This window comes from Notolabrus celidotus, chromosome 15, assembly GCF_009762535.1.
Source record: "Notolabrus celidotus isolate fNotCel1 chromosome 15, fNotCel1.pri, whole genome shotgun sequence".
Taxonomy (NCBI): Eukaryota; Metazoa; Chordata; class Actinopteri; order Labriformes; family Labridae; genus Notolabrus; species Notolabrus celidotus.
The window spans coordinates 15469004-15481704 of record NC_048286.1 but is presented as its reverse complement, the minus strand read 5'-3'; the positions used below and the strand labels follow the sequence as shown (position 1 = coordinate 15481704).

Sequence of the window (12701 nt, the reverse complement as noted above, 5' to 3'; positions counted from 1 at the left end):
CAGCGCTTTGAATGTGACCTGCCTGTGTGCATGAAGGGGATGTAATGATGCGTTGAGAGAGGACAAGACCGTCGAGCGTGGGGTAAAAATAAAGGCACGGAAAGTATAATAATATAGTTGAGGTGAGGAATGTGGTCGGAGGGGAATGGATGAAGTGTTATCGAGAGACATTGGCAAACAAGTCTCTATTCCCCACTGTGATTGGAACACAGCGCGTGTTCCCAGAAGGCCTGCCTGCTTAGTTGTCATGTTCCCAAAAGCTCTGCCACAGTGTCCTTTGCGCAGTGTCATCTGATGCACAATTCCTAATTTTTTTGCCAAGAGCAATGTGTCCTTCACGTTGTTGTAATTGTGCCAGTCCAATTGGTTATTATAATGCCATTCTAGAACACCTAAACCTACTTTTACTAGCAGCTTTCATCTTCAAGCTAAAACCTCAACAGCCAATCAGCTTTTCCCCTGGGGTCAGTGAAGTAGCTCTTCTGAAGCGTTTGATCATGTCACATGATCTTCACTAGCAAAATGACAACTTCTAAAATATTACATGGATTACATGGCCAAAAATCCTTATTCAGTTGTTTTGTCCAACGTTACAACTGCCATAAAATCCAAGATTAGTTTTACAAGTTGGCAAACACTGCTATGTATTTGGCTTGTATGTTTCTACTTCAATAAAATGTGCTTAAAATGATTAGTTTGATATTTTGGGAAATACATTATTTTCTTTAATGTTAAAGAGTTGGATAAGAAGATAACATCATGTCAACAGCCAGGACAGGGTTAGTCTATCTTAGTCTTTAAAGATAGGGAGACTAATAAATCAAGACCATATACTAAAGCACACACATAAATGGCCATATTATATCTTGATTGGTAAATCTATGCATGTAATGGTTTTACTGTGGGACTTTGTCTTGGGCGGGCATGTTGTCTTCCTCTGATTTCTGGAAACTTCATTGTCTTCATTGTGAGGCTTCCAGGAAACTTGCAGACACAACAAAACTGCAAGAAGAGAGCAGAGCAGAGCTAGTCCTTTCATTGATTCAATAACTGCCGGTGAACAAGTTTTCCTCAAAGGCACAGTAAACTGTAGAAAAGTTCAATTGATTTTTTTTAATTTTGTTGATGCAGCAAAAATATATTTTTGCCAGGTTCAGGCAGCAGAACAAGCACAACATTGATGCATTATTGCTGTTGTTGTAGTAAATGCCTGTGTATGCATTTAGCAGGCATGCTTCAAAACCTAGCATTTGTTTAGAGTTGTGTTTCTGACCACCTGTTGGGTTAAAGTTTTCTATAAACCCTCCTTTTAAAGTCTGTTTTAGTCTCCATTAACTACTAAAAAAGTTTTCCTCTCTTGCATCAAAATTTTTCACTTTGTTAAGAAGCAAGTTGCTAGCTGGCTACAGAACAACTAGCTGTGCTAGCTGCTTGTTGCTTGGCAGGTTGCATTAGTCATCAGTTTTTTCACTAAAACCAAGTGCTTGTTGATGTTAAAAACAACGTCTAAGAGGCTGGTGAACATGTATGTATTAAAAACTGTCCTGAAAATGTAGCTAAAAGATGTGAATCTGCTCCATAAAGCTAAAGAGGATTGGTATGTAATGACGAGTGACACCTTTTACATAGAAATTGGTAATTCTATCTATTATGAGTTTAAAACAGCTTGTTAGTGCAGCTGTAAGACAGTTCAATATTAGCTAATTGATATAGCCTTGTGTAACTCCTTACATAATCTCATTAAACTAATGTTTAGTCTTTAAATTGTGCAGGACAGGCACTAATTTGATAATGATATCTGCTTAAATAAACCTGGTTTTGATTAAAATTATTTGGGATGGAGCATCCATGTGGATGTTTGTTAACTAGTCTACAAGTGTTTATTTACAGCAGCTGCACTTTTGCTGGCATGACGTGGGTATTATGCTCAGGCCATGCTGGCAGGCGGAGAGCTGTAGTCTGAGATTTGGTGTCTTGACTTTTCCATCAAGTAGGAGAAGATGGGATGAGAGGAGACAAGCCAGTCTGAGCACACAGACAACCCCCCTGCAAACAGTAGCTTACAGGGCTGAGCAGATCCAGATTGCCGTCACATCTAACGAGACAGACACAATCATTGATCAAGACCTCTAGTCAGGTCTGCTGCCTCAGGGTCCTGACATGATGCTATTATGAGAGTCCTCAGTTGAAAGCCCTCAGAGTGACCTTTCAGAGATTACCTCTGGGTGTCTTAGTCATTTCAGCCATTTTCAAATTGAGCAAATTGGAGCTAATCTGTGCAAAATGTACCTCTTCAGACTTCTTCTGAAGTGTCTGACTGTCAAGTTCCACATGTCTTTATCTCTATGAGGTGTGTGGTAGCTTTATTTTTGCTGTCCTGGCTGTTGAAACCTTTCAGCTGGCTGGTGATATTTACGAAGTCTCCTTTGCCTTATTCAGCATCAGATGAGAGCTGAGTCTTCAGGAAAAGCTGGCTTTTACTCATCTTCCTCCCTGCAATGCACCAGTGTGTTATGATGTAGTCATTAAATTAAAAGAAAGGGGTTGGTTGATACTGGCTGAGTGAACTTTTGGGCAGTACACCTGTCACACTGTCATGAGACATGGACTTGTATAAGTTGCAAATTATGTAACTTTGACACAAATATATGCTTCTCTGGTGCTTGTGAATAATTTTTACTGAAAGTGGGAGAAAACTGTGGTAATGAATATTTAATTCAGTATGGAACTAACACATTTTATTTTACTCCAAAGCTCAGGGTTGTCTGTTTTTAAAGTGCTCCTGTTGAGTGTAAAAAATGTCAATAAGACAACCTTGCTGCGAGCTGCTGTCAGAGTATGAAATACAGCTTTGTCTGAAACATGTGTATTACATACCAGGAAAACGTTTACACTGCTTGTCTTAGTTTTAACAATGCTAGACATAACTTTCCAGAAATTTTCATTTAAATTAGGAACTAATTTGCATGTTGATTCATTGTTGCCTTGCTGACTTTTGCCTGTGATTTTTTTGCTGACCTGTTTCTACCCAGGCGCTTGAGTCAGAGACCAACAGCGGAGGAGCTGGAACAGAGGAACATACTCAAACGTGAGTGTTTTCAACTTTTATATTGACATTTATTGTTAAGCTGTTCACACTTAGACATCATTATAAAGTGACAAAACAGACAAAAAAAATTCCCCAGCTTACCTTGTGGTTAAGAAAGCATGAGTCTACATTTGTGGCAGCCCTTTGTGCATTCAGGCTTCATTCAGAGCAGCCTGGTGATTTGAGGGGTCTAGTTATGCGAAAGCTAGTGGCATACATCTATTACTTTTATTCCTCCTTGGTCTGCCTTTTCATCTGCAGCAGGCAGAAGGCCTCCCCAAGGAGTCAGGTCCAGGGAGACTGCTTTCTTAGCTCAAACACAGGCAATATCAGAGAGAAGCAGCTCTGTTGCCTGGGACTCTTCAGCTCTCACATCAAAGACTGATTTACCAGCAAGTTCCTACTCTCCTTGAGGCTCCTGTGTGATTGGCAGAGCACAGGAGGAAAATATAAAGTCTGAGGATTCATAAGTGACATGTCAAGTCCTTCCCATCACTCACGCTCATACAGTAGCAAGGTTAAACAAACGGGGCCTTACCGTCTGCAGAGACAGCGTCTGGAATCAAAATCTCTGAGTTGTACTACAGATACAGTACATGTTCAACACAGGCACAGATGCAGTGTGAGCGCTGGAGCCTGTGCAAACAGGAGGCAGTGTCCCAGTATGCCCCTTGTTTACTCATGTTTCTGGTTTTTACTTGTTCCTCTGAGCTGGGGGGATTTTGTCTCCATAAATGACTTTGAATATATTGAGCAATGCATGGATGAATTTTTCAGGGAGATGCAAGAACCAGAAGTAATCAGCATTTCTTCCTTGTAAAATTCTTAAATAGGTTAATCACTTGATCACAAACATGGAGAAGAAAAAGCCCTGGGACAACTTGAAAAGAACAAAGCAACCCTTTCTCTCCTGATACCCATTCCTAATAGTATTAAACAGCCAATGATGGGAACTATTTTAGGAGTTAAGGAACTTATCCAGTTTAGTGAGCATCTAATGAGCCACATTATGCAAATGAGGTGTTTGTTTCCCTTTCAGTAACTTCTAAATATTTTACATGCAGTCCACTGTTCACATGTTCACATGAGCCTGAAATCATCCTTTGCTTCTCTGCAGCTCGTAACGAGCAAGAGGAGATGGAGGAGAAGAGGGAGATAAAACGAAGGCTAACACGAAAGGTGAGTCCAAAATAGCTCCAAATGTGCTAACCCACTTGGTCTCCAAGCAGTTGCAGGGGGTAAATTGTTGGCTGGGAAAAACAAACACTGCGACAGTGACTCACATGTAGTGGGAAGTGAAAGTATTGTCCCTCACAGACCCCCATATTGTAGTTCTCAGGTCTCCCCCAGGGGGGCACTGGTGCCCTTGTTGCCCTTGGCCTCTACAGCATGTTAGCTGCCAAATCTTTCAACCCCATGTTGAGGTGTTGAGCGTGTTCCCGTCACTCTGTGTTAGATTATAGCACGTTCCGCTTTCCTGCTGACATGCTGCCCTAAACAAAAATCTCACAGTGAGGAATTTATTGCAGTGATCACTTGCCTTATTGTACACACAAAAGAAACTTTACAGCTTTCTAGTTGCTTAAGAAAATGCTCATCCTCTACTGTATATCAGACAAAGCATGCATAGAAAATTAGACAGCAGGTAACAACTTACAGTTTTGCTTAAAGTGCTCACTTAAGTCCAATAGAGATATCTCATTATTATTTTAACAATAAATCTGCTAGAATTCATGATATAATTCATGAATTCCACTTGTGCAAAAATAAATCTGATCACATGAAATATGTGGGACAACATTTGGCATTAGAAACGTAAATTGAGAATCTTTTTGGTTTGATGTGTAAAGTCAATGTACTGCAGTTTTTTTTCTATCTGAGTCGTATTATCGAGATGTTTTAAAATAATTTTAAACAAGATACTTACTGTTAATTGTAAAACCATAAACTGTTAAACTGGTGGATATATGTTGTCATGGAAACACTGTTTCTAAAAGAATTCTGGCATTTTTTCAGTGCAATGTCTAATTTCAATAAAGGAGCAGTGCTCTAAAGGAGGTCTGCTAGAACTAAAGTGTTAAGTTGAAGCACTAATTCAACAAGTCTAAAATGCCAGAGCAGGAAGTTGTTGAACTTTGATGCACCTGCTTAAGTAACACTGGATCTGGAGGCCTTTTTTCTTAATCTTTCGATGAGGGCTTCAATATATGCAAATCCTAGGAAGCTGCTAACCGTAACAGGAACTAATAATACTTTGCCCAGTTTTCTGTTCTTAAACCTTTTTTCTACTCTTGTCCCCAGCTGAGCCAGAGGCCCACTGTAGAGGAGCTGAGACAGGCCAAAATTCTCATCCGTTTCAGTGACTACGTGGAAGTATCAGACGCCCAGGACTACGACAGGAGGGCAGATAAGCCCTGGACCCGGCTCACGGCAGCTGACAAGGCCAGTATCACTCATCTAAACTTAACGTTAAATCAAAATAATCTTGAAATAATCTCCAAAACCCTCCTCGTCTGCTTTAAAATTCCTTCAAAAGCCATCATACTCCCCTTCCCCCTTCTGTGCTTTATGACGCAACCTGTAAAGCAAGAGAGCAACGGTAGGAGGATGTGTTCCCAACTCTTGTCACGGCAAGTTCCACCTGAACCGTTTGCTTCCTGTTTGTGAGTAAAAACCCTGCAGCAGTCCTGCTGCGTACTGCCCAGAAGCCCAAGCCTCTGACTTTTAATGAGTTCTTGATTTTCCAGAGCTGTGCTGCTGTTTCCTTTGCTTTGATGATACAGAGTTCTGAACACACCTGAGAAGCACTCATGTGGAAATCACGGGGATTCAGCGTTTTGATTATGCAACAGCTCTCCTTACATAAGAGAGTAATCGGACAAGCATTGCCTCAGGACCCCTCAGCTGCAGAACTACTCTGCTGACATTTTTTTCCCTGTTTCTTCTGTTGTGCACAGATTTGAATATTGTTTGCTTGTCTGTCGCTGAAGAATAACTCCCCAAGGCTTGAGACATCCCCTTGAGTCATGCTAAACAGCAAAAACAATGACATCACCTGGCTAGGTTGCTGTCACAAATGACATGCTTGAGGGGATGAAAGGTTATTAAAAACAGCAGAGCACATATTTAATTTCCTGGAACTTTGACTCATCTCAGCTTCTAATACCTCTTAGCAGCCATTCTGCCTTTGGGCAAGGCACTCATCGCTTCTCTGCTCCAGTGGTGCTACTCACAGATGTGATTCACTGGGCATTGTCCCAAACATGAATTTGTATGAGTTCATGAATGGGAAACAGATTTGCATTGTGGCCCAAAACATTCTTGGAAAGGAGATGGTTACACTAAAAGTTTCTTTGAACCCTTACATACATTGCTGGGATCTTTCGCAACTCTGGTTTATATTATTATTCATTCATGTAATTCAAGTAAGCTCTGAACTCTTTTACCCCAAATTATTAGTCTAAGGATGCTATTAAAATCAGAAGAAAGTGTAATCTGAACACTGGCAAAATGATATTAAAGTTTGTTTCCATCAGCCTTCTGTCATGGTAACATGATGGTGCATTAGTTAGGAGTTGGATGGAGTTCAGAGCACTATTCGATACTGGAGAGTTTTCATCGGAGCGGCTCTAAATGACTTTAGGGTCATTCAAGTATCTGCTTACATAAAAGCAGAAGTGGAGCATCGTGTCAGCTCTGAATGACACAAGGGTCAGAAATATTTAGGCATGGGAAACTTTATATAAAATTACCCCAATGATCTCATGAAGCCCTGTGGCTATAAATGGCAAATAGCTTTCCCATCCAAATTTCCAGCTTGGAAAGCCAGACAGTCTAACCAGCTCAGCACTTTCCTGGAAAACCTTGGCTGTTGTGGCCCTGGCAGGAGTAAAAAAGAAAGAGGAGTCATGTTGTCTTTAAGCTGATGGGTGCTCCAAAAATCTTTTGTTTGTCGACAAAGCAGAAGCTCTACAGCTGAGTGATTCTCGCACATCTGTCTGATTACATTCAAGTGCAAAAAAAAGGAGCAGCTTGCATAAGCAAATGACTATGATTAGTGATTATTGTGCTGACTCATTTCAGTTTGCCAGGTGTCAGGCTACGAAAATAAATGTACAGTAGCCTATGTGTAATAGCACTGTTATAGATAACACTAAAATATATGAATATATGTGGGAAAAAAAGCTCAAACATCTATAAATTCTCTGTACTTAACTTAAATTTAAAGGTCATAATATATTTAGTTTTAAAATATTTACAAGTTCTGTCATCTTGGTTTACGGTGTTTATTTAACATTATATAACTGGTGCCTTGCCCTGGGAAACCAGCCACATTTTCAAAGACTAAAGAAAAAACCACTCCACACTGTCCCCTGCTGAAAGAAACCGAGCACTGCTTTCTTTATTCCCACTATTTTCTATGATTTGTAGTCCTATTTCACACTGAAAATGTGTATCTTATCTTGAGCCTTTAATCCACAGACTGTCTGCCTCTATCACATAAATACACTGCACAGCTTTAGAACCCCATTTTGGTCTCAACGTGACTCTGATGGTTTTTTTTTGTATGTGTTTTAATCTATGTAAATCCATGACATCACCACTTCACTGTAGCTAAACACCCGAGCCGACTACCTGAGTCGACCAGCGTCAGATTTTGTGTTATTGTTAATGCTCTCAGATGTCTCAAGAGGAGGAATTTGAGGGCTCTTGTGATGTGTGAGGAGAGAATTTCAGTAGAATCATTCATGGCCTCCAGATAAGTGTAAATGATGCATGAAGCATGCTAAAAGGAGGTAGTCAGTGCTTAGAGGCTGTTTTTTTTTTTTCGGAGCACTAAGCCTCTGCAGCTATTTTTCTCAAATATATTTTTTTGTTTGTTCTCTGCAGGCAGCCATACGAAAGGAACTCAACGATTTCAAGAGCAATGAGATGGAAGTGCACGAGTCAAGTCGCCATTTAACCAGGTAATGTTTGGATCCCAGACATGCGACATTGTTGCCATTCATATCACGGGCACAATATCAGAAGAAGAATAAGAAGTGGATGCAGCCTCTGTTTTCAAAAGTAAAAATGGAGCACAAGTACCTTGAACTTTCTATTCATACTTATCCTTCTGATAGCAAAAACTGTCTCAAGGAAACGGCTAAAAATTGACCTAACCACTACTGACAAATGGATAAATGTAAAATACAAATATTTGCTAATGAAAGGCTGTCATTTTCTCTTAATGTCCTAAAACAGAGGTTTTACCAGATTTAGACCAAGTGGACTGAGTATCTTATACTCATAGTGCTGGACTTAATCTGAATTTATTGTATTATTTATAGTGAGTGAGTTAGAATATATACTTTTATATTTTTTCATTATTTTATCTCATACAACTGTTTAGGGGGATGCTCCTGATGTTCATATACCAATAATCAAAGCAAATTTTTCTACAGTGCAAAAAAAAGGTTATAAAAGGCACTGCTTTCCATTCCTTTCTGTTCTGAATGTGCACTGTGTTGTAACAGTAGACTTGTAGTAACAATAGATTTAATAAAAAAATATTTTTAAAAATGCATTTAAGAGGATGGCCAGCAGGGGGCAGTTCAACTGTTTGCAAAAAGTAGTGTGATTGTGTAGCACCAGATTAGAAAAATAACCCTACTTCTCACCTGGTTGAATACCTCGGACAACATTTTCTGAATGGGATTGTGTTCTCAATAGCTACTTTCATGTCTTCTTCAATGCAGCAAGATTCCCAGTTTATACATTTTAGTCTCATTCTGAGTATGATAGCCTTTACAGTAGGATGTGGGTGTGGCCTCCTGTGATGGACAAATTACTACCACAGCAGCCCACAACTGATACGAATACATGGCAATGTGTATCCACTGTGCCATCTTTGTTTTGTCACTTCTGGTCCCAAATAATGCCAAACTAGCTGCTTTGAAGAAGGGTTCACCATTATTAGTTCATTTTATAGAAAGACGGATTATGCGTCAAAATAATTAATTAATCAAAAATGTTATGACACCTTTGACGCCTTTGTAAGGGTCTGTTACACACAGAGCTGCGGGGTCATTTGTCAACAGAAGAAAATAACACTAGTTTAAATATGTATGTTCAGAACTAATGATAATAACAGAAACCAATGAAAACAAATACATGATGTCCCCCTGTGTCTACTTCTTTGATACACAACTCGAGCTATTTAGCATGCTGGGGGTTCAGGCAGCTATTTCTAGCAGAGATGATGAAATGGTTTGAAATCTCTAATACAATTCTATTTCTGTTCATCTTTTAGGTTTCACAGACCATAGTAGACCATCACTGTCTTGAGCAGTCCCGGATCAGTCCCACTGCTCCTCCACTGAGAACCTTAAGTGCTGGACAGTAAAATGGTGCCCGTTTCTACAATAAGGCCATGTCTTCTGAAATGCCTTTTTCAAGACCCAAAACAACTGAGTCGGTACTACGCTCCCAAGATGCAGACACCCACTACTCCATCCACTGTAGTAGCACATACTGACTCTGGTTGATTCCCATCGCCCTCCTTTGGAATTAGCTCGACTGTCTCTTCAACCTCTCTGCTGAGCTCTCAGGAAGGCGCTCAGTTCAGTGGCGATCAGACAGCGGGAGGTTTTGCTTTGCTTTGCAATTGACCGACACTTTCAACATCTACTGAGAAAAGCTGCACCTTGGCTCATCAACAACACCAGTGGACATGTCTCAGTGGACATATTTTTAATCCCTCTTCCTTATAATGCTGTCACTTTGGACTCCTCTTGCCCAAATCTGCACTTGGATGCAGCGCTGACTGTTCTTAGCTCACTGATAACAGCAGAGGATCAATCTTTACTGCACCTGCTGGGACTTAAGAAACAGCGGAAAACAGAGGGTGTCTAACATTAGACTCGTGCAATATTTTTTCCTCTGCTTCTCCTAGGCTATAGCACCCCCTAGAGTCCCCCTGTGTCATTACTATGTAGTCCTGACCTCTCTTCCTCCCTCATATGTGCAATTCTCACTGTACCGACAATGTTGACATCTAAATGCTTAACTGTGAATTTGAGAGTTTTTAGCTCTTTCCAAATGTACATTTTGTTTATAGTGAGGAAGGAGAGTTATGTTCAAAGTAGAATCATGCTTGACCAAGTCACAATCTTATAAATTTTAATGTAAAAATTGCAGCTGGCAGAGATATTCTGGTTCCAGTGTGCGCAACTATGATCGTTTTTTTATGATTTAGTCAGTTTTTCATTGTTTTTGATAGAGGCACTTGCATCATTGATTATTACTTTAATGATTTTACATGTTTGAGCTCTTTGGATTGAGATTTTTTTTTTTAAAGAACAAAATACCAAGAGCTGGCTCACCACGTTATCTTGTACTTTTTTTGTGTGTGTTTGCAGCGCTGTGTTAATGATCTTTGCATTGTATTATACTTTCCTTTTATACTCATGACATTATACGCTTTTAAACAAGCAATATCTGTTGTTTGTAGAGCAAATGTTAAACTACAGGTGTACCCTCCACCATTTTTTACTGTGCTTATACACTATGCCTCACTTCAGGGTTTTAATTTACTTTTAAGGCTTTTTACAAGAGGACTTTTTCTGCATTTTATTGACTGAGCCACCAAAAATTCTTCCTCTTTAACAGCTTACGGACTCATTCCAAAACATTTGATTCAATCTCTAATCTCCGATTGAACATGACGATGAATTCTGACATGAGTACAGTTTCGGGTGTATTCACTCAAGTCAGGGTTTTTAGATTTTTATTGCTAAAGATTCTTTGCACTGTTAAGAGTTTGGCTTTACAGTGGTTGCTGTTTTCAAGGTCAGGGCCCAAATATGTAAAATATTGTTGGATTTCTGAACTGTGACCACTTTGTTTCTTCACTTCAACAAGTCTTGTCACTTGATCACTGATCCTACACCAGTATTGAATGCTCATAAGCTTTATGTATTACTTTTAAAGTTGCAATATGAAATTCTTGTTTGACAGACAAAAGCAGTAGAGGTAAAAGGCTGTTGGCCACCTACTCTCACACAGTTGTCTGCTAACATGGTGTCCTTTAATTTCAAAGTCTCTATCAGTGATGGTTGAGTGACTCTTTAAAACCCGGGAACATAGAAGAACACCTTAATTGCACTTTATGATTTTTAGGTTTCTTTCAAATGGAAGCAGTTTCCCCCTTAAAATCAGTAGTTCATGTCACACTAGTGCAACTTTTTTTATTGGGTCATCCTTTACAGGAGACTTTAAAATATATGAGGTGTCTTTTTGTGTAAGAACCAGCTTCTGTATGATTCCAGCATACGTCATTAATTTACACGTCCCATCCATAGGTCCAGTACAATAGAAAATAACAGGATTAAATTAGGACAAATCTGCTCCAGTTGTAATTTCAACTCCAAGAAACAAACCTGAGCCACTGGGCTGAGCATGAAGTTTCCCATTTCGCTGGAATCAAGGAACATGAATTCAGCAATAATTGTTTTTCCTTTTTACATGTTGGTGAAGCAGCTGAATGAAATTGAAAGTGTTCCCTTTTTTTCATTTTTGAAATACAGAATACTGTGTACAGGATACATCATGCCAATTAAATTCCATTTCTGAATGCATTTGAATTGTTTGAAGGATTTGTCCTTTTATTAAAATACACTTCTACTGGTACATTCGTGTAATTTAGACAGTTTTTATGTTTATGACAGTATAGTGCAAAAACAGACAATATTTTTCCAAGTGTGAGTTGAGGATTGCTTGACAAATTCTGACCCAGATTCCGTGCTTTGTTCCCCATTTTTCCCAGTCTCCTGTAAGGCCTGTAATATTATCAAATATAACAAATTTAAATTTGGATAGTGAAATGTTTATAGCTTGTACAGGTGAAACAGCAGGCTTCAACCTTGATAGAATTTAATGAAATATTCTATGGTACACCATAGACCTAGGGCCTTGAAAACACGGCTGTGTTACAATTAAGGTACACATTTACATCTTCACAAAAATGTTAAATACAGGAATTTGAATCTCTAGGGTCAGCTGTGGCTCATTGGTAGAGTTGGCCGGCATTATTTGAAAGGTTGGGGTTTGGATTGCACGCCCTGCTGTCCATGCCTAAGTGTCTGTAGACAAGACATTGAACCCTAGAATTGCCCCAGGTGGCTGTGCCAGCTGTGTGTGCATGGAATTAGTTAATACTGATGGGTGCTTTACATTTCACTGCCCTCAGTGTGTGAATGTAATGAGTGGGTAAATGTGATATGTATTGTTAAAGCGCTTTGAGTGGTCAGAGGATTAGGGATAAATATAATCCATTTGAATGGTTAACTTTAGTCAGTTCAACAGGATGTGGTCTAAATTTGTTCTTGATGTAAAAAAAAAAGGTTGTCTTTTAGTATCTTCAGTGTCTTTACAATATTTAATGTCTGTCCTAAAACCATTTTAATGATCAATAAGAAAAGGCGGAATAATTACAGCAAGCAAAAACTACTTCAGTTTCATTAAAGTAACCTTGATGAATTTATGCTTTCAAAAAAAAGATCAGAATGATGAGTTTGGAACACAAAAGGTCTTTACATTTGAGAAGTGAACCCAACAGCCCCTACTTATACAT

General features: G+C 39.3%; 1 protein-coding gene across 3 annotated transcripts in view; it reads left to right on the top strand.

The window, feature by feature from the left end:
- LOC117826760 (phosphatase and actin regulator 1-like) overlaps window positions 1–11712 on the top strand; it is a 29705-nt gene extending 17993 nt beyond the window's left edge. For all 3 annotated transcript variants that reach the window (XM_034703063.1, XM_034703061.1, XM_034703062.1), the window contains exons 8-12: window positions 3033–3088; window positions 4206–4267; window positions 5390–5530; window positions 7979–8055; window positions 9381–11712. In XM_034703063.1, coding sequence (XP_034558954.1) covers window positions 3033–3088; window positions 4206–4267; window positions 5390–5530; window positions 7979–8055; window positions 9381–9396 — 352 coding nt within the window. In that variant the 3' untranslated portion in view covers window positions 9397–11712. The remainder of the gene's footprint in view (window positions 1–3032; window positions 3089–4205; window positions 4268–5389; window positions 5531–7978; window positions 8056–9380) is intronic.
- Window positions 11713–12701: the final 989 nt, after the last annotated feature.